Source organism: Nycticebus coucang, chromosome 8, assembly GCF_027406575.1.
Source record: "Nycticebus coucang isolate mNycCou1 chromosome 8, mNycCou1.pri, whole genome shotgun sequence".
In the NCBI taxonomy this organism is placed as follows: domain Eukaryota; kingdom Metazoa; phylum Chordata; class Mammalia; order Primates; family Lorisidae; genus Nycticebus; species Nycticebus coucang.
This window is the reverse complement of record NC_069787.1, coordinates 92,126,765-92,147,629: the sequence shown is the minus strand read 5'-3', so window position 1 is coordinate 92,147,629 and position 20,865 is coordinate 92,126,765. Positions and strand designations below refer to the sequence as shown.

The 20,865-nt window shown below is 46.5% G+C and overlaps 1 protein-coding gene and 2 pseudogenes across 2 annotated transcripts in view; 1 reads left to right on the top strand and 2 right to left on the bottom strand.

Moving 5' to 3' along the window:
• Nucleotides 1-386: 386 nt before the first annotated feature.
• Nucleotides 387-17,717, bottom strand: LOC128592539 (nucleolar protein 56-like; annotated as a pseudogene). Its single transcript, XR_008381913.1, has 2 exons — nucleotides 17,423-17,717; nucleotides 387-1,503 (listed from the first exon to the last, which is right to left on the bottom strand). The product of XR_008381913.1 is annotated as a nucleolar protein 56-like (transcript).
• LOC128592530 (tubulin alpha-1B chain-like) lies at nucleotides 13,363-17,382 on the bottom strand (annotated as a pseudogene).
• Nucleotides 17,718-17,892: 175 nt separating the features above from the next.
• The window catches only part of SETD2 (SET domain containing 2, histone lysine methyltransferase), a 168,925-nt gene continuing 165,952 nt past the window's right edge, over nucleotides 17,893-20,865 (top strand). The window contains exon 1 of the mRNA XM_053600468.1: nucleotides 17,893-18,130. Within this exon, the coding sequence (XP_053456443.1) occupies nucleotides 18,060-18,130 (71 nt within the window). The 5' untranslated portion in view covers nucleotides 17,893-18,059. The remainder of the gene's footprint in view (nucleotides 18,131-20,865) is intronic.

The window sequence follows — 20,865 nt, the reverse complement described above, 5'->3', positions numbered from 1 at the left end:
AGAATTTGCTACCATGTATAGGTTTGTTATTCAAATTTATACTATGTGGTTCAGGAATCACAAAGAATTAGCATAAAAATTAGCCCCAGGCTTATTGGTATATGTAATAATGAAATCAAAATGTAATAGTAAAATCAAATTTTAAGTTCTGTACGTGCTCTTTTCCCAGTCACACAGCATCCCTACAGATAATACCCTAGTAAACATGAGTTCGAAAAATTAAACAATACATACCCAGAAACAACGTATCATGGTGGAGGCACAATGAAAACAGACTTATAAGGACTTATGATAAATTGTAAGTAATAAATAGGTAAGACAATTAATAATCAAAATATGAGGAAGATCATTAAAAGAGATTGCCGATTTTTTTTTGTGTGTGTGAATTTGTTTTTATTGAGGCATGGGACACAGGGTGGGAAATGTCTCTGTGGGGTATGGGATACCCCTTCCTCACAGGGAATGTCCATTCTAATCTTCCCGGGGATCTTTGTGGAACTTTTTCTTCTTGAAGCTGCTTTTGATGCCTACAACCTGTTCCGGCCCGCTGCTGACTATCTCCTCCTTAGAGGAGAATTTCCTCTTTTTCTTAGACATGCTCTTGTTGCCTGCCTCTTCAGGATCACTAACTACTATTTCCTCCTTGGGTGAAGCTTTCTTCTTCTTGGGGGGACTTACAATGCTAGTGGCCTCCTCAAGATCACTACTAACCAACTCCTCCTTGGAAAAAGATTCCTTTTTCTTGGGTTTAGAGACAGGGATAGATGGGTGGTCTTCCATTCCATTCTCCTGAGGAACCTCCTGGGGCTTTTGCTTTTTTTTCTTTTTGGGTTTTTCCACTGTATCCTCACACTTCTCCTGAGTGCTACTGCTGTTTTCTGAAGAAGTGAAGGCAAGTGCAGCCAGTCATTTCTTTTCCTTCTTCAAGCGTTTCTTCTCCTGTTTCTCCAGTTTCCTAGGGATTTCAGCAGCCGCTTCCTCTGCCTGAACCATTGCTTCCTTCATGACATCCAGATTCTTTCGTGGAATCTCTCCAGTCTTATAAAAGGACAGCTACTCCTCAACTTGTTCCCGAAGCTTCTCCCCAAATACACTCGTGGGTACCTCAGAAAAGCAATCGATTCGTGAGGCAATACTGCATTTGTTTGCCAGGTATCGGGAGATTCGGCCTTTGTTCTTGGCAGCTGCTCGGCCAATGAAGGTGGAGTGGAAAATGAGTCCATATTTTGGTGTGTTACCCCTTGTCTTCAGGGCTCTGGAAACTTGGTCCTTTGCTGGGCCCTGGGAATCACTCAGACACCAGGACTGGCCAGATTGCCGATTTTTTTTTCTTTTGGTAGAGACAGAGTCTTATTATGTTGCACAGGCTGGTCTCAGTCTCCTGGCCTCAAGTGATCCTTCCTTCTTGACCTCCGAAAGTGCTGGTATTACAGGCATGAGCCATGACACTTGGCCACACAGCAAAATTTTTAAAAAGAAAAACTTCTAGAATTGAAAAAAGTCCTAAAAATTAAAATGACAGACTAGAACAGTAAAAGAGAGTTAATGACCTGAAAACTGGACCTGAGGGAATTGCCTAGAATGCAATGAAGAAGGTTAAAGAAATGGAAAATCGAGAGTGTGGAGGGCGGCACCTCTGGCTCAAAGGAGTAGGGTGCCGGACAAAAATTGCAAAAAAAAAATTGAGAGTGTGGATAAGAGCTATGGTAGACAGAATGAGAGGATCTAATATATACTTAATCACAGATCCAAAAAGAAATAATAGATCACTCTCTTCATGATCTCATTCAAAGACTTAAAAATCTATATACCAGCTCCCAATATATCCACCCTAGAGCATACTTCTGAGCTCCAAACCTAAATAGTTAACTGCTAAATTAACATATCCACTTGAATGTCTAGTATACATCCACAAATCAACATATTCAAAACCGAATGCCTAATTGTCCAACTAAACATGCTTTACCCATACCCTCCCTTATTTTAGTCCAATTGATCAGGCTAAAAAAAAAAAAAATATATATATATATATATATTTTAGAGATAGAGTCTCACTTTGTTGCCCTTGGTAGAGGGCTGTGGCGTCACAGCTCACAGCAACCTCCAGCTCTTAGGCTTAGCCGATTGTCTTGCCTCAGCCTCTCAAGTAGCTGAGACTACAGGCACCCAGCACAATGCCTGGCTACTTTTTGTTGCAGCGTGGCTGGGGCTGGGTTCAAACCCGCCACCCTCAGTATATGGGGCCGGAGCCCTAGTCACTGAGCCAGAGGTGCCACCCCATCAGGCTAAAATCTTTAGCTTTGTAATTCACTCCTCTTTCTCTCACACCCACATGAATCTGTGAAGAAATTCAGTAGGGACCGGGCATGCTGGCTTATGCGAGGCCAGTGGATTGCTTGAGCTCAGAAGTTTGAGAACAGCCTGAGCAAAAATTGAGACCCCGTTTCTACTAAAAATAGAAAACAATGAGGCAAGAGGATCGCTTGAGCCCAAGAGTTCGAGGTTTCTGTCAGTTATGATGACGCCACAGCACTCTACCCAGGGTGACAGCTTGAGACTCTGTCTCAAAAAAAAAAAAAAAAAAAAATCACTGGGCCTTATCTTCCTACTATATTCAAAATCTGACCACTTCTTACCCCTTCTACTACACCTATTCTAAGCCACTAACATCTCTTGCCTGGATATTGCAACAGCTTGCTATCTTCCAGTTTCCTCCTTTGCTCTCTTACAGTTTATTTCCAGAATAGCAGCCTGCTTGATCCTTTTTAAATGTGTTAGATCACATCATATCTCTTTTTGAACTTGTAATGGCTCACAATTTCTCTCAGGTCAAACTCAAGTCCTTAAAACAGCTTACAAGATCCTATATGAATTTTTTTTTTTTTTTTTTGAGACAGAGTCTTGCTCTGTCACCCAAGCAAGAGTGCAGTGGCATCATCATAGCTCACAGCAACCTCAAACTGCTGGGCTCAAGCAGTCCTCCTGCCTCAGCCTCCTGAGTAGTTGGACTACAGGTACCTGCCACAACATCAGGCTAATTTTTCTTTTTTTTTTTTTAATTTTAATTTTTTTTTAGTAAAGAGGGGCTGGTCTCAAACCCCTGAGCTCAAATGATCGTCCTGCCTCAGCCTTCCAAAGTGCTAGGATTATAGGTTTGAGCCACCAGACCTGGCCTCCTATATGATCTTGACTTTAAGTGCTTGCTTAAATCTCACCTTCTATAGGAGGTACTGTCATGCCACCATCCCTTGCACTTGCCATTCCTGCTAATGCAAGTATATGCATCTTCCTATGTAGATGCTGCTTCAGGGTGGTCTTAGATGCCAGGAAATTAACACCTTCAGGAGCAACTGTCAACCAGGAAGTTTGGTGCATGAGTATCCTAATTTCCTCCTCCTGGGGGGTAACAACTCTGAGCCATGTTTTCAACTATTTCCCAGGACTTCCCAGTATAAACACACAAATTCACACACATACACATGGAACAAAGAAAAAAAACAGTTGCTATGTTGTTAGTGGTATTGCCAATGAAATAGTTAAACCTTTAATATTTAATAAAGTTTAATAATGTTATGTATTTTTAATAATATATTATAAAAGAACAATGAAAAGGATAAAGTTAAACCAGTATAGCACCCAAGCTTTCTTTGGAAAGGTGTGAGATTCGGGCGGTGCCTGTGGCTCAGTGGGTAAGGCACCGGCCCCATATACCGAGGGTGGTGGGTTCAAACCCAGCCCCGGCCAAACTGCAACAAAAAAATAGCCAGGTGTTGTGGCTGGTGCCTGTAGTCCCAGCTACTTGGGAGGCTGAGGCAAGAGAATCGCTTAAAGCCAAGGATTTGGAGGTTGCTGTGAGCTGTGACGCCATGGCATTCTACCTAGAGTTAATAAGTGAGACTCTGTCAAAAAAAAAAAAAAAGAAAAAAATACCACATGTGGGCCACGTGCAGTGGGTCACGCCTGTAATCTTCGCACTCTGGTAAGCTGAGGCAGGAGGATTGCTTGAGCTTAGGAGTTTGAGACCAGCCTAAGCAAGAGTAAGACCCCATCTCTACTAAAAATAGAAAAACGTAAAGTGAGACTCTGTCTCTAAAAAAAAAAAAAAAAAAGAAAAGAAAGGTGTGAGATTCATAGGACAAAGAACTATGGAGAACCCTCCCTTTGTTATACTATCTTTAATCCAAAGGGCTCAGACACTTGTGTTGCTATTAATATTTCCTCGAGCATTGCATAGAGGTTCCAATCCACTTTCCCCACCACCAGCTGTACCCAGAAATTCTCAGTCTAGACTTGATTTTTGGTCAGTGGATCGCACATTTCTGAGGCAATACAAAATAGAATATAAGCCTTGGACCAGAGATACCTGTAGGGAACATTGTGAAAAAGTCTGAAATGGACCAAAAGATTGAAGTTTAGAGTCTTTAATACATAATAAGGTGTTATCTAGCAGACCCTCCCAGTTATGGGATTCTAAGTGATCTTTGACCTTTCACTGTTCCCAAGCTATTTTACAGCCCAGTAAATTGTAGATAACAGATGAAAATATAAACATGCTTACCCATAGACATGTAAATTCTGTTTCTACACCCAACCCCCTCCCGAAAGAAGCCAGTTTTACATCTATTTGTAATTTCATCATTCCTGATTTATATAAATGTGGTACTTCATTATTTTGAAAAAAATTTTTTTTTTTTGTAGAGACAGAGTCTCACTTTACTGCCCTCGGTAGAGTGCCGTGGCGTCACACGGCTCACAGCAACCTCCAGCTCTTGGGCTTATGTGATTCTCTTGCCTCAGCCTCCCGAGCAGCAGGGACTATAGGCACCCGCCACAACACCCAGCTATTTTTTTGTTGCAGTTCGGCCGGGGCTGGGTTTGAACCCACCACCCTCGGTATATGGGGCTGGCGCCCTATTCACTGAGCCACAGGCGCCGCCCTATTTTGAACATTTTTATCGATATATAGTAGCTGTACACATTGTGTGGCACATATGATGTATTTTTGTGTGTGTGTGAGATAGAGTCTCTATTGCCATTGTAGCTCACAGCAATCTCAAATCCTTGGTCTCCAGCAATCCTCAGCCTCAGCCTCCCGAACAGCTGGGACTACAGGTATCTGCCAAAATGCCCACCTAGTTTTTCTATTTTTATAGTAGAGATGGGGTCTTAATCTTGCTTAGGCTGGTCTCAAACTCCTAAGCTCAAGCAATCCTCCTGCCTCAGCTTCCCAGAGTGCGAAGATTACAGGCGTGACCCACTGCACGTGGCCCACATGTGGTATTTTTTTTCTTGAGACAGAGTCTCACTTATTAACCCTTGGTAGAGTGCCATGGCATCACAGCTCACAGCAACCTCCAAATCCTTGGCCTTAAGCGATTCTCTTGCCTCAGCCTCCCAAGTAGCTGGGACTACAGGCGCCTGCCACAACACCTGGCTATTTTTTTGTTGCAGTTTGGCCGGGGCTGGGTTTGAACCCACCACCCTCGGTATATGGGGCCGGTGTGTTACCCACTGAGCCACAGGCACCAACCCACATGTGGTGTTTTTGATACCGGAATTTCACTCTTCAGTAGGTCCTTGGTCTCGGGGATTCGAAGAATGAACCCATGGACCACAGATTAGTGGTAAGATAGGACTTTTATTAGAAGTTAGAAGGGAATACAGAAAAGCACCAGAGCTTCTGGAAGGGGGAAAGAACTGAAGAACTCTCTTGGGAGTCTGCACGTGGGCTCTTTTATCTAGGGATCTTAACTCTGAGGATTACACATGGCTGATAGTTGGTCCTTTACAGTCTTTATCCCTGAGAAGGGATTAGGGTGTGTGTTCCTATCCAAGGTGGGACACCCAAAAAACCATCACAAGCTGCTTTGTTCATGATCTTATCAGAGCCCAGAGGGTGTGTCCTGAAAAAGGCAATCTGTTTGTGCCTGGAAATGGGGGGTCTGACCTCTGCGCTCACCTGGGCCTAGAGAACGGGGGGCTCCCTGTTTAGCCCTGAGTGGTGGAATCCTGTATCAGTTTGATTCATGTGTACAATGTATAATGATCAAATCAGGGTAACTGGGATAACAATCACCTCAAAACACTTATTAATACTTATTAAATTCTTCTTGAGTGCAGCACCTATGGCTCAGTAAGTAGGGTGTCGGCCCCATATACTGAGGGTGGTGGGTTCAAACTAGGCCCCAGCCAAATTGCAACAAAAAAATAGCTGGGTGTTGTGGCAGGCGCCTATAATCCCAGCTGCTCGGGAGGCTGAGGCCACAGAATTGCCTAAGCCCAGGAGTTGAGGGTTGCTGTGAGCTGTGTGATGCCACAACACTGTAAAGAGGGCGATAAAGTGAGACTCTGTCTCTGTACAATAAATAAATAAATTCTTCTTTGAATTTGTAAAATTGTCCTGGTTCCCTCTTTCATTAATGAGTTAAATATTTATCCAATACAAGGGCTGTCTAGGAAGTATCAGCCAGACACCTATATCTGTTTGTTTTAGAGACAGAGTCTCACTTTGTCACCCTCAGTAGAGTGATGTGATGTCACAGCTCACAGTAACCTCCAGCTCTTGGGTTTAGGCAATTCTCTTGCCTCACCCTCCTGAATAGCTGGCACTCCAGGTGCCCACCACAATGCCCAGCTATTTTTTGTTTGCAGTTTGGCCAGGTTTTGAATCCACCACCCTGGGTATATGCCACCAGCGCCCTACTCACTGAGCCATAGGCGCCGCCCACGTATATGTTTTTCACGGTATATGATTGGCTACTTTTTGGATGGCTCACGTGTTTGTGTGTATGGTAGTCATAATTATAACTTTCTTTTTCTTTTGGAGACAGGGTCTTGCTCCATTGCCTCAGCTAGAGTGCAGTGGCATCAGCATAGCTCACAGCAACCTCAAACTCTTGGGCTTAAGCCAGCTATCCTTTTGCCTCAGCCTCCCAAATAGCTAGAACTACAGGCACATACCACCACACTCAGCTAATTTTTCTTTTCCCTTCTTCTCCACCTCCCACTAGTTTTTCTATTTTTTGTAGAAAGGGGTCTGGCTCTTGCTTCAGCTGGTCTTGAACTCCTGGTCTCAAGTGATCCTCCTACCTTGCCCTTCCAAAATGCAGGAATTGGAGGTTTGAGTCATCACACCTGTCCCCATTAACTATTAACTCTCCAAAAGACCAAGACCTCCTGAAGATCTGTCCATCAAGAAAAGCTAAATTTATTAAACTTTCTGCATAAAGGAAAACATCAACTTAGGACAGTTATAATAGTTTGTCAGAAGGGAAAAATCAGAGGATGACATTTATAAGGGGTTTAGGGCCTAAAGGGAGTTATTTTCAGAAAGGTCTTGTAAAGCAGGAAACTGGCTGAGATTGGGCAGAGTTTATGACACAATTTTGGATTGGTAGGCACAGAGAAGTAACAGTCTCTAAGCAAGTCTTGGTGAATAAGCTTGTAGTTTTGATAAGTATGTTCTTTTTGTTAGTTCATAGTCATATTTTCCAGGAACAAATATTTCTTGGCATAAATAGCTAAGTTATTTTTGCTCATTCTCAGTATTATTTAATGCAAGAACAGGGAAGTATGCCTGGTCCCAGTATTTTTTAACATGGGGACAGGAAATTTATGTTGGTTTCAGTTCTTCGTATCAAGTATCTCTCTCTCTCTTTTTTTTTTTCTTTGAGACGGGGTCTCACTCAGTTGCCCTGGGATTGAGTGCTGTGGCCTCATAGCTCATAGCAACCTCAAACTCTTAGATTCAAGTGATTCTCTTGCCTCGACCTCCCAAGTAGCTGGGACAACAGGCAGAGACAGAGTCTCACTCTTGCTCAGGCTGGTTTCGAACTCCTAAGCTCAAGCAATCCACTTGCAGAGGCCTACAGGCTTGAGCCACTGCTTCTGGCCACCTTTTAAAATTTTTTGAGACAAAGTGTCACTCTGTTGCGGAGCTAGAGTGCGCAATCTCAAACTCGTGGGCTCAAGCAATCCTCCTGCCTCAGCCTCCTGAGTAGCTGGGCTACTGGTACACACGGCTACATGCCTGGGTAATTTTTCTATATTTTCTAGAGATAAGGTCTTGCTATGTTTCTCAGGCTGATCTTGAACTCCTGGCCTCAAGTGATCTTCCGACTTTAGCTTCCCAAGGTGCTGGCACTATAGTCATGAGCCAGTGTGTCCAGCCCTTTTATTTATTTGGAGTCTCACTTTGTCACCCTTGGTAGAGTGCCATAGTGTCATAGCTCATAGCAACCTCAAACTCTTGGGTTCAAGCAATTCTCTTGCCTCACCCTCCCACATAGCTGGGACTACAGGTACCCACCACAATGCCTGGTTATTGTTAGAGATGAAGTCTCACTCTGGCTCAGGCTGGTCTCTAACCTGTAAGCTTAGGCAATCAACCCACTTCAGCCTCCCAGAGTGCTAGGATTATAGGTGTGAGCCACCACGCCCAGCCTTGCCCAGCCCTGCCCAGCCCTTTTAATCAGGTTTCTGCAAACTGTTTTTGTTCTAAGAGAAGACTGGTTGTTGGGAAGTCCTGCTGTTACGGTATTATTATTGGGAAATACAGTAATAAGTTTGGTTGTTGTTGTTTACTTTAACACCCAATGGCTGCCATTTCATCTTGCTTCAGCAACTTATACAAGTATGTGATAAGGCAGTTTGGCTGGTCTTATAAAGTCTTTGATAGAAGAAAAATGACAAAAGCAGGCTGGGTGTGGTGGCTCATGCCTGTAATCCCTAGCACTCTAGGAGACCAAGGCGGTGGACCAAGGGAGTTCAACACTAGCCTGAGCAAGAGCAAGACCCCATCTCTACTAAAAATAGAAAAAACTAGCCAGGTATCATGGAAGCACTCTATTGAGGGGGACACAGTGAGACTCTATCTCTAAAAACAAAAATAAATAAATATCACACCCACATATATATTTTTTAGAGACAGAGTCTCACTTTATCGCCCATGGTAGAGTGCCATGGCGTTACAGCTCACAGAAACCTCCAGCTTTTGGGCTTAGGTGATTCTCTTGCCTCAGCCTCCTCAGCTGGGACTGCAGGCACCTACCACAACGCCTGGCTATTTTTGTTGTTGTTGCAGTTTGGCCAGGGCTGGGTTTGAACCCACCACTCTCGGTATATGGGGCCAACGCCCTATTCACTGAGCCACAGACGCCACCCATAAAGTAATTATTGTTATTATTTTTGTTGCAGTTTGGCTGGGGCTGGGTTCAAACCCATCACCCTTGGTATATGGGGCTGGTGCTCTACTCACTGAACCACAGGTGCCGCTCCTATTTTATTTTATTTTTTTTGTAGAGACAGAGTCTCACTTTACGGCCCTCGGTAGAGTGCCGTGGCCTCACACAGCTCACAGCAACCTCCAACTCCTGGGCTTAAGCGATTCTCTTGCCTCAGCCTCCCGAGTAGCTGGGACTACAGGCGCCCACCACAACGCCTGGCTATTTTTTGGTTGCAGTTTGGCCGGGGCCGGGTTTGAACCCGCCACCCTCGGTATATGGGGCCGGCGCCTTACCGACTGAGCCACAGGCGCCGCCCTCCTATTTTATTTTTTAAGAGACAGAGTCTCACTATGTCACCCTTGGTAGAGTGCTATAGCATCACAGCTCACAGCAACCTCAAATTCTTGGGCTTAGGCGACTCTCCTGCCTCCGCCTCCCAAGTAGCTGGGAATACAGGCACCCGCCTGGCCATTTTTTTGTTGCAATTGTTTTTTTTTTTGGTAGAGACAGAGTCTCACTGTACCGCCCTCGATAGAGTGCCATGACGTCACACAGCTCACAGCAACCTCCAGCTCTTGGGCTTAAGAGATTCTCTTGCCTCAGCCTCCCGAGCAGCTGGGACTACAGGCGCCCGCCACAACGCCCGGCTATTTTTTTGTTGCAGTTTGGCCAGGGCTGGGCTTGAACCCGCCACCCTCGGTATATGGGGCCGGCGCCCTACTCACTGAGCCACAGACGCCGCCCTTGTTGCAATTGTTAATTGATTTTAGCTGGCCTGGGCTAGGTTTCAAACCCACCAGCCTCTGTGTATGTGGCCAGGGCCCTACCCACTGAGCTATGGGCACTGCCTATTTTTTTTTTTTTTAGACAGAGTCTCACTTGCCTTCAGTAGAGTGCTGTGGCATCATAGGTCAGAGCAACCTCAAACTCTTGGTCTCAAGCAATTCTCTTGCCTCAACCTCCCAAGTAGCTGGGACTAGAGGCGCCCACCACAACGCCTGGCTATTTTTTTGTTGTAGTTTGGCCGGGGCCGGGTTCAAACCCACCACCCTCAGTATATGGGGCCAGTGTCCTACCCACTGAGCCACAGGTACCGCCCCATACACAGTGATTTCTAATTTAACTGCATGGCAGTCAGAGAATATGGCCTGTATAATATTAATCATTTAAAATTTCTTGAGAATTACCATAGGAACTTAAATGATTTTCAATTTACATAAACATTCCACACTTGCATTAGAAGTATGTGGATTCTCTACTTGTTGAGTGTAACACTTTATATATAGCCATTAGCTCAATCTTCTTTGTTTTTGTTTTTTGAGACAGAGTCTCACTTTGTTGCCCTCAGTAGAGTGCACTGGTGTCACAGCTCACAGCAACCTCCAACTATTGAGCTTAAGCGATTTTCTTGCCTCAGCCTCCCAAGCAGCTGGGACTACAGGCACCTGCCACTATGCCCAGCTATTTTTTAGAGACGGGGGTCTCACTGTTGCTTGGGTTGCGCTCTCGAACCTGTGAATCAGGCAGTCCACCTGCCTCAGCCTCCCAAGTGCTGGGATTATAGGTGTGATTGAACTCAGCCTAGTTCAATCTTATTAATCATCTTCCTCATCTCTTCTGTTTCTTTTTTTTTTTTTTTTGCAGTTTTTGGCCGGGGCTGGGTTTGAACCTGCTACCTCCGGCATATGGGGCTGGCGCCCTACTCCTTTGAGCCACAGGCACTGCCCTCTCTTCTGTTTCTTGTCTACAAGCTCTAACCAATGTTTTGAAGTGTGTTAAAATTTCCACAGGCCTGAGCCAGCAGGATTGCTTTTAAGCCCAGCAGTTTAAGGTTTCAGTGACGATGACGACATCACAGCACTCTACTGAGGGCGACAAAGTGAGACTCTGTCTCTTAAAAAAAAAAAAAAAAAAATTAACATTATTTAATATATAGAAAAAGTATAATATAGTATAAAAGTTATATGAATATGATTTGTGTGGTATAAGTGGGTAGAGGTGGCTGTCCCCCTTAGTTCCAGCTATGATTCAAGGGGGAATGACCTTTTACCTCTCTCCCAGTGTGTTAGCCAGCTCCCATTTGAGGAAGCAGAACTTTGGCCTGGACACATGGAAAAAAGGCACCACCCAGTGACACCTCAGATTACCTCACTGTCTTGATTTAAGTGATTCTGTGTTGTGTCTGCCCTAAGAACTATTTGGTCAATATATTACCTCAAAAATTTGTTTACATGTAATTTTGGAGAAACGTGCTCAGGGAATCAACTGGTGCTCTCCTGCCCCAGTTTCACGTCTTCCACTCTTACTGGGTACCTGCAACCTACTTGTGGGGAATGACTGACCTTTGGCCTTCTGTCTTCCCTAAAGCAGGAGATGCCAGAGTTCATTTTGTTTCAGGGCCACTACTGACTACCCTGGAGTCCCCTGGGATGGGGGTAGTCTGGGCCCACAAGAGATTGTAACAGCAGGACCAATTTAAAGATTCTTATGCTGGGCATTGTGGCTCAGACCTGTAATCCCAGTACTTTGGGAGGCTGAAGCAGGAGGATTGCTTGAGGCCAGAAGTTTGAGACCAGCCTAGACAACATAGCCATCTGTATATATAAAATATAGAAAGATTAGCTGTGTGTGGCGGCACATGCCTGTAGTCCCAGCTACTGGGGAGCCTGAGGTAGGAGTATCACTTGTGCTTAGGAGTTTGAGGTTATAGTGAGCTATGATGATACTACTTCACTATAGCCTGGGCAACAAAGTGAGACCCTGTCTCAAAATGTTAAAGAAAAGGTTCTTATTATTATTGTTTTTAGAGAGACAGAGTCTCATTTTGTCGCCCTCAGTAGAGTGGCCTGGTATCACAGCTCACAGCAACCTCCAACTTTTGGGCTTAAGCTATTCTCTTGCCTAGCCTCCCAAGTAGCTGGGACTACAGGCGCCCGCCACAACACCCGTCTATTTTTTTTTTTGGTTGCAGTTTGGCTGGGGCTGGGTTCGAACCCGCCACCCTACTCACTGAGCCATAGGTGCTGCCTGGTTCTTACGGTTTTAAGCACTGTGAAAATGGAGTGCCTCTTTTTATTTTTATTTATTTATTTTAGAGACAGAGTCTCATTGTTTCGCCTCGGTAGAGTGCCGTGGTGTCACAGCTTACAGCAACCTCCAACTCCTGGGCTTAGGCGATTCTCTTGCCTCAGCCTCCCAAGTAGCTGGGACTATAGGCGCCTGCCACAGCGCCTGGCTATTTTTTTTGTTCCAGTTTGGCTGGGGCAGAGTTCAAACCCGCCACCCTTGGTATGGGGGCTGGCACCCTATCCTCTGAGCCACAGGTGCTGCCCAACCTCTTTTTATTTTTTGAGACAGGGTCTTGCTGTCACCCTGGCTGGGGTACAGTGGCACAATCATAGCTCACTGTAGCCTGGAACTCCTGAGCTCAAGTGATCCTCCTGCCTTCGTCTCTAGAATAGTTGGGACTACAGGCACATGCCACATGCCCAAATGAGATACCTTTTATATTTCATGTTAGGACTTCTATTTATTTTCAAATCACAGAAAAGAAGGTATGCACTTTTTTTTTTTAATTTTAATTTTTTTTTTTTTTTGAGACAGAGTCTCACTCTGTTGTCCCAGGCTAGAATGCTGTGGCATCATAGCTCACAGGAACCTCAAACTGCTAGGCTCAAGCAACCCTCCTACTTCAGCCTCCTGAGTAGCTGGGACTATAGGCATGCACCATCACACCTAACTAATTTTTCTATTTCTAGTAGAGACAGTGTCTTGCTCTTGTTCAGCTGGTCTGGAACTCTTGAGCTCAGGCAATCTGCCAGCCTTGGCCTCCCAGAGTGCTAGGAATACAGGCATGAGCCACTCTGCTTGGCCCCAGTACTTTATTTTTAAAGCCTGGAAAAAATTTTACAGGTTGGCAGCACCTGTGGCTCAAAGGAGTAGGGCACCACCCCACCTGGAGGTGGCAGGTTCAAACCCAGCCCCGGCCAAAACTGAAAAGAAAATTTTTACAGGCACATACAATAAGATATGATTGCTACTGAGTGAAAACAATCTAACCAGAAAGCTTTAATGCCTGTCAGCTGATGAGGCTGAAATTCTGAGTACAACATGCTGCCGGGCTGAAAAGAATGGATAATTAGTATTCATCTCCTTTTTCCTCACCCCTCCTTCAACAGAATCCATATCAACCTCCTCATAATCCTTCTCAAGGATAGCCATGTCTTCACAGGCCTCAGAAAACTCTCCTTCCTCCATCTCCTCACCTACATACCAGTGAACAAAGGCACACTTGGCGTATATCAGGTCAAACTTGTGGTTCAGGCAAACCCAGGCCTCAGCAATGGCTTTGGTGAGCATGCACACAGCTCTCTGTACCTTAGCCAGGTCTCTACCAGGAACCGTAGTGGGAGGCTGGTAATTGATGCCAACCTTGAAGCCAGTGGGACACTAATCCACAAAATGGATGATGCGCTTTGTCTTGATGGTGGCAATGCAGCATTGACAACTTTAGGAACCACATCATCACAGTACAAGACATATGTTTACTGTGGTGAGGGTCACATTTTACTACCTGTTTGGCTGATTCAAAGCAAGCATTAGTGATCTGTGCTACAGAAAGCTGTTCATGGTAGGCTTTCTTAGCAGAAATCATAGGGGAACATGTGGCCAGAGGAAAGTGAATGCAGGATAGGGCACCAAGTTGTTCTGCAGTTCTGTCAGATCAACATTCAGGGCTCCATCAAATCTGAGGGAACTGGTGACAGAGGACACAATCTAGCTAATAAGGCAGTTCAGGTTAGTGTAGGTTGGGTGGTCAATATTGAGGTTTCTATGACAGATATAATAAATGGCCTCATTGTCTACCATGAAGGTACAATCAGAGTGCTTCAGAGTGGTGTGGGTGGTGAGGATGGATTAACTACAGCTGTAGAAACCTGGGGGGCTGGATAAATGGAGAACTCCAGTTTAGACTTCTTGCCATAATCAACAGAGAGGCATTTCATCAGCAGAGAGGTGAACCAGAAGCAATCACTCTGCCAAAGCCATGGAAAACCAAGAAGACCTAATACCTGTGCACTGTTCAGCCAGCTTGTGAATTCGGTCTATGACAAGGTCAACGGTCTCCTTGTGAACGCTGTAGTGCCCATGGGCATAATTATTGGCTGCATCTTGCTTGCCTATGATGAGCTGATCAGTGTGAACTAGGTGGTGGAAGGTACCAGTGTGAACTTTGTCAATGACTGTGGGTTCTAGTTCTACAAACACTGCCCTGGGCACATGTTTGCCAGCACCCATCTCACTGAAGAAGTTATTTTTTTTGAGACAGAGTCTCACACTCACTATGTCACCCTTGGTAGAGTGCTGTGGCATCACAGCTCACAGCCACTCTTGGGCTCAAGTGATTCTCTTTCCACAGTATCCCAAGTAGCTGGGACTACGGGCACCTGCCACAACACCTGGCTATTTTTTGGTTGCAGATGTTACTGTTGTTTAGCAGGCCCAGGTGTATGTAGCCGCCGCCCTAACCACTGAGCTACAGGCGTTGAGTCTGAGGAATTTATTGAAGGAGTCATCTCCTTCCTCTATGGCATGTGTTCTGAGGATGTATTCTTCTTGACTTAAAAACACGAGTCCAGAGAACTCCGAGTATAATCATAGATGAAAACACTACGTCTACATCTCATTTATTTGTTGGGGGCTTAAAATTTCCCACTGATCCCCATGGTTTAATATGTCTACTGCATTGGGTTCTGACCCAATCAATGCTATCATGAGACTATGGATTCCAGAGCCAAGCTGCACCTCCTGCAAGAAAATTGCCAACATTGTTATTAAGGAGATAGGAAGCCTGCAACTGACTACTTTTTTCTCACCTATCTCAGCTTAGGTCCTTATCAGATACTTACATTTTTCAGCCACCTCCACCTAAAATAGCCCTTTCCTGCTCTTCTAAAGTCAAATGGCTCCCAATGGGCCTATGGCATATGTGACATCTAAGGCAGAGAGTTTCAACTTTTTTTTTTTTTTTTTTTTGAGAGAGTCTCACTCTGTCCCCTAGGTAGAGTACTATGATGTCATAGCTCACAGTAATCTCACTCTTGGGCTAGAGCAATCCTCTTTCCTCAGCCTCTCAAGTAGCAGGGACTATAGGGGCCTGATACAAATACCTGGCTAGCTTTTCTATTTTTAATAGAGATGGAGTCTCACTCTTGCTCAGGTTGGTCTGGAACTCCTGAGTTCAGGCAATCTCCTGACCTCGGCCTTCCAGAGCACTAGGATTAAGGTGTGAGCTACTGGGCTGCCTTTTTTTTTTTTTTTTTTTAAGCGACAGGATCTCACTCTAATGCCCAGGCAGGAGTGCAGTGGCACCATCACAGCTCACTGTAATCTTGAACTCCTAGTCTCAGATCCTTCCACCTCCTTAAGTGCTGGGATTACAAGTTGAGCTACTGCACCCAGCTATTTTTTTTTTTTTAGAGACAGAGTCTCACTTTGTCACACTCTGTAGAGTGCAGTAGTGTCACAGCTCGCAGCAACCTCCAACTCCTGGGCTTAAGTGATTCTCTTGCCTCAGCCTCCCAAGTAGCTGGGAATACAGGTACCCACCACAACGCCCAGCTATGTTTTGGTTGTAGTTGTCATTGTTGCTTGGCAGGCCTGGGCTGGGTTCGAACCTGCCAGCTCCGGTGTATATGGCTGGCGTCCTGGTTGCTGAGCTACAGGCACCGAGCCCAATTTCAAAATTATAGTGACAAAAAAATTCCCCATACCGCTGACCTCCAAGTTCAAAGTTATAAGTTGCCATGAACTCTTCAATGTCCTGAAAGTTGAGCATGAATGTATACATTCCTATTTCTCTTTCCCAAAATAACTAAAAAGGCTCAGCTCCCTAGCACAGTAGTTAATGTGCCAGTCACATACACCCGGCCCTGGCCAGCTAAACAACAATGACAACTGCCAACAAAAAAAAAACCTCCTGTAGTCCCAGCTACTTGGGAGGCTGAGGTAAGATAATCACTTAAGCCCAAGAGCTGGAGGTTGCTGTGAGCTGTGACACCACGGCACTCTACCCAGGGCCACATAGTGAGACTCTGTCTCAAACAAACAAACAAACAAAAAAAACAAAAAAACTCTTAGCCCTTTAAAGTTACCCTACTTAATTTCATCTTGTAATTTTTTTTTTTTTTTTTGAAACAGTCTCAATTTGTCACCGTGGGTAGAGTGCTGTGGTGTCACACAGCTCACAGCAACTTCCAACTCTTGGGCTCAAGTGAGTCTCTTGCCTCAGCCTCCCAAGTAGTTGGGACTACAGACGCCCGCCACAACGTCAGCGATTTTTTTTTTTTTTTTTTTGGCTAAGGCCGAGTTTGAACCACCTCCGGTATATGGGGCCGGCGCCCTACTCCTTGAGCCACAGGCGCCGCCCCCAGCTATTGTTTTTAGAGACTGGATCTCGTTCTTGCTCATGCTGGTCTCGAACTCATAAGCTCAGACAAGCCACCCGCCTCGGTGCTGGTCTCGAACTCATAAGCTCAGACAAGCCACCCGCCTCGATGCTGGTCTCGAACTCATAAGCTCAGACAATCCACCCGCCTCGGTGCTGGTCTCGAACTCATAAGCTCAGACAATCCACCCGCCTCGGCCTCCCAGAGTGCTAGGATTACAGGCATGAGTCATTGCGCCCGTCCTCCCACCCCCTGCTACTTTTAGAGACGGGGGGGGTGTCTCTCTCTGGCTCAGGATGGTCTCGAACTCGTGAGCTCAAGCAATCCACCGACCTCAGCCTCCCAAAGTGCTAGGATTATAGGCATGAGCCACCACTCCCGGCCTCAACTTCTCATTTTTGCAAGAAAATGATTAATAACCTTTTTGTCAGGACCCTGTCTGCAGGGCCTCAAAAATCATGCCGAACACGGGAGCTGTAGCCTTCCAGATTCTGGGGTGGGGGCAGAAAACTACACCCAGGTGGAGAGTAGGAGGTGGTGGGAACACCGCACAGAGCTGAGCGATGAGGACAGAAGACCCGGAGGACAGAGGGGACGGCCCCAGAATTCGGCCTTAGAGCGCATCTCCGGTCCAGCTCCGCTTCCGTACTCGCTACAGGAGCGAGATGAAGGGGTAAGAGAGGAGAGCAAGAAGGAAAAACAGAGGGGCGAGTAGGGGTAGGGGTCCAGGAGAAGCAGCAGCCACGTTACCTCAGAGCTCGGAGGTCTGGAGGAGGTGCCCTGGGCACTGCTGCGGACTCATGGGCTCCCGGAGAACTGCTGGGAAAGTAGGCTACAGCCCTGGCGAGCTCCGGGAGTCCTCCTGACTACGCCTGCAAACAATCGGCTAGCGGGCCAGGTCACGTCTCCGCCCCCAGCCGCCCAACGGGCTGAGGGAGGGGTCGCGATGCCACCCCTCCGGATCCCGCATCAACCTACAGCACTCCGGCCCGAGCTAATTGTTCTGGAAAGTCGCAGGCAGGATCAAGCCGGGTCCGCAGGGCTGTATTCCGCCCGCCCGCCCGCTGGCCGCAGCCTAGGTACTGGGAGTAGCTGCAGGCGCGTAGACTGGCGGCGCAACGGGAGATAGTGCGTGTCTCTTTAAGGGGCCGGGCCTGCGGAGCTGAGGGGCGGGTGGGGAGTGCGTCGCTCCCAGAGAGAGTGTGAGAGGGAGAGAGCGGCGAGCGAGCGAGCGGGCGGGCGCCGGAGGGAGGGAGCTAGCGAGCCAGCGACGCGGGCCGCCACTGCCGCCGCAGCCGCGGTCGGACCAGCGGCCTCCTCCCTTCCCCTCCCCCGCGTTGCCCTGCCGTGGGGAGGGGGCTTGCGTCGCCGCCTCTAGCCGCTCCGGATGAAGCAGCTGCCGCCGCAGCCGCCTCCAAAGATGGGGGATTTCTACGACCCTGAGCACCCGACCCCTGAGTAAGTATCAGCTCCGCGGCCTTCCGCTGCGGTCGGCCGCCTCAGTCCCTGCCGAGGGCAGCGCGTCCTGACGGATGGCGGCGCGGGCCTGCGCTGGGAGTAACGGGCCCACGGCGGCCTCGCGCTGTCGGTGTGGGGAGCAGGCCCGCGCCGCCACCTCGGGCCGCCTAGCCTGGGTCTCCCCGGGCCAGTGGCTCGGCCCGGCATTAGCGCCGCTGCTCGCGACGCTGCGGCAGTTGGGCCGGGTCGGTGGGGGAGGGGCGGCCACGGCCGCCCCAGCCGCCGCCGTGTCCGCTCGGGTCTGGCCTGCCAGTGGTTCGTTGGTCCCCGCGGGCTTCTTGTAGCTCGCATTTGCCCTGCTGCAAGCAAAGGGCCCCATTCGGAAGACCTGCCGGTGCCATGCCCAGCAGGAGGGCGCCGGCGAGGGTAGGCCGCGAATCCTCGGGCTCGGGTGGAAGCCCAGTCCGTACCCCGGCCTCCCCGTGACGGCGGCTCGACCGGAAGGGCCTAGCGCGCGTCGCCTGGCCCCGGGTCTCCGAGGGGCCTGCGCTGCGCTGTCGGGTTTGATTTTTCCTCCTGGGAAACTCAGTGCTGGCCTTGTAGTGCTTCCGGCTTCACATTCTGCACCTTTGGCACTTGAGTTTTGTAATGGTGGCGAGGTTTGCGTGGTCCTGTTGTTGAAGTGTCACCGGGTTTGTTTTATCGCCCGAAAATGAAAGCTTTCTGATGGGCATATCTTTTCTTCCAGATTATGAGATTTTCATACTTTCGGATACTTTATTTTCTTGTTAAGAGGAACCTCTTTCCATAAATGGATGACTTTCTACTTGTGAAGACTTAGTTAAAAACCACGAGTCGTTTGAGGATTCTCTAAAGAAGACAGCGCTCTGGAAGACCAAAATGTGTTGCCCCGTAGTACTTTTTCAGTCTAGGACATTTTTAGATTTCTTGTGAGGACTGTATCTACAGCTATATCTGATACCTCAGAAAGCTTCCACTTTGAAACCTGGTGTCACTTCTTTCCTTACACCCTCGCAAGACCATTGTTTTGAAAAGCCAATCTTAAACTCCATTTGCTGGTGTTGAAGTTTAGACCTAGAAATATAATATTGATTTCAAACTCAAGGATTGAGGGGTTTGGAATAAAACTGTCGAACTTTTATGACCAGAATGATTCTAAGAGCTTATTTTAGGTTTGCTGTGCTTCACTTTTGAGTCACTTGCTGCATCTTTTCACCTTGATTCAGGAAAGTCTTGATCTTATTTGATCTTAGATTTGATTGCCACACAAAAGGATTTTGTTGAGGTATTGATGGTGATTTCTGCAGAGAGAGAGAAATAGTTTTACTTTCCTAAGGCAAAACCCATCTCTTAAGTTGGAATAGTAAGTTAACATGGATTTTATCCTTTTCATGGGTTCTCTGCTGTAAGTTAATGTAACCTTAGATTGTTTTGATTTACAGCACAATCAGGCCAGTTATAAAGCTCATGTTATATGTTTTTAGTTTGAACCCCCCCCCAAGTCTGTATTGTGATTCAGTAAATGCTTATTGAGCACTTGTCCTATACAAAGTAACATTTTAGCCCTGAGTGGGCTAAGTGCCTACTTTCAGTTCCTTATACCAGGTTCTTTGGTGAAGTCCAAACTTTAAGCTTTAAGATCACATTTTTACACTTCTTGTGGGAAAACAGTTTTTCATAATATGTGGGGAAAAGGACTCAGAAATGCATCTTTGGACATAAGTGGGGAAGGAATCAATATTTTATTGTTTCCGGAGTGGTTGCCTGTGGCCCAGTGAGTAGGGCACCAGTCCCATATACTGAGGGTGGAGGGTTTGAACTCTGCCCCAGCCAAAAAATAGCACACACACCCCGCCCTCCCCCAAAATAGCTGGGCGTTGTGGCGGGCACCTGTGGTCCTAGCTACTCCGGAGGCTGTGGCAAGAGAATCGCCTAGGCCCAGGAGTTGGAGGTTGCTGTGAGCTGTGACATCACAGTACTCTACCGAGTGTGATAAAGTGTGACTCTGTCTCTAAAAAAAGAGTATTTTACTGTTTCACATGAAGTCTTGGAGTTTTTATTTTTACTGTTTTCTGTCTCTGCTGCCGGATTTCTAACAGTGACTGTGGAAGTTCTGATATATTTTTTTGTGTATTAACCTATATAGAGTATGTAAAGAATTGCATTTTTTTTTCATTTTTGTAATACTGTAAGGACTAGAAGGGGATCTTGTTAGGTGTATTGAACCATATCACATATTTTGCAAGTGAAGAAAATGAAGCTTAGAGAAGATAAGTGACAACAAATTCTATGAGGTAGTGTGTATGAGCTATTCAGTGTTTATAATGTTGGAAAGAGAAAGGCAGTATAGGATTAAAGAACTTAGATTTCAGGCAGGCCTGGGTTTGGACACAAGTTTAACCTGGGAGAAGTGACTTCGTCTCTGAGCTTGGGTTTTCTCATCCTAATGGTAGAAAGTTACTAGGGAGGATTGAATGATATAATGCATGAAAAAACACTTGGTGCAGAATGTGGTATGTGTAAGTGCTTCTAGCTGGGGACATCAGGGAAAATTTAAGAGGTAGGACTTAAGCATGAAAAAGATTCAGTAGGCTTGAACATGCCTTCACATGTCTAGGGAAGGAAATGTCAAATATCCCTTTCAGACTTTGTATAGTTTGAAATGGTTCTTAGATACATGAAATTGAGGCAAAAATGTTTTTAGTTTTGAAGTA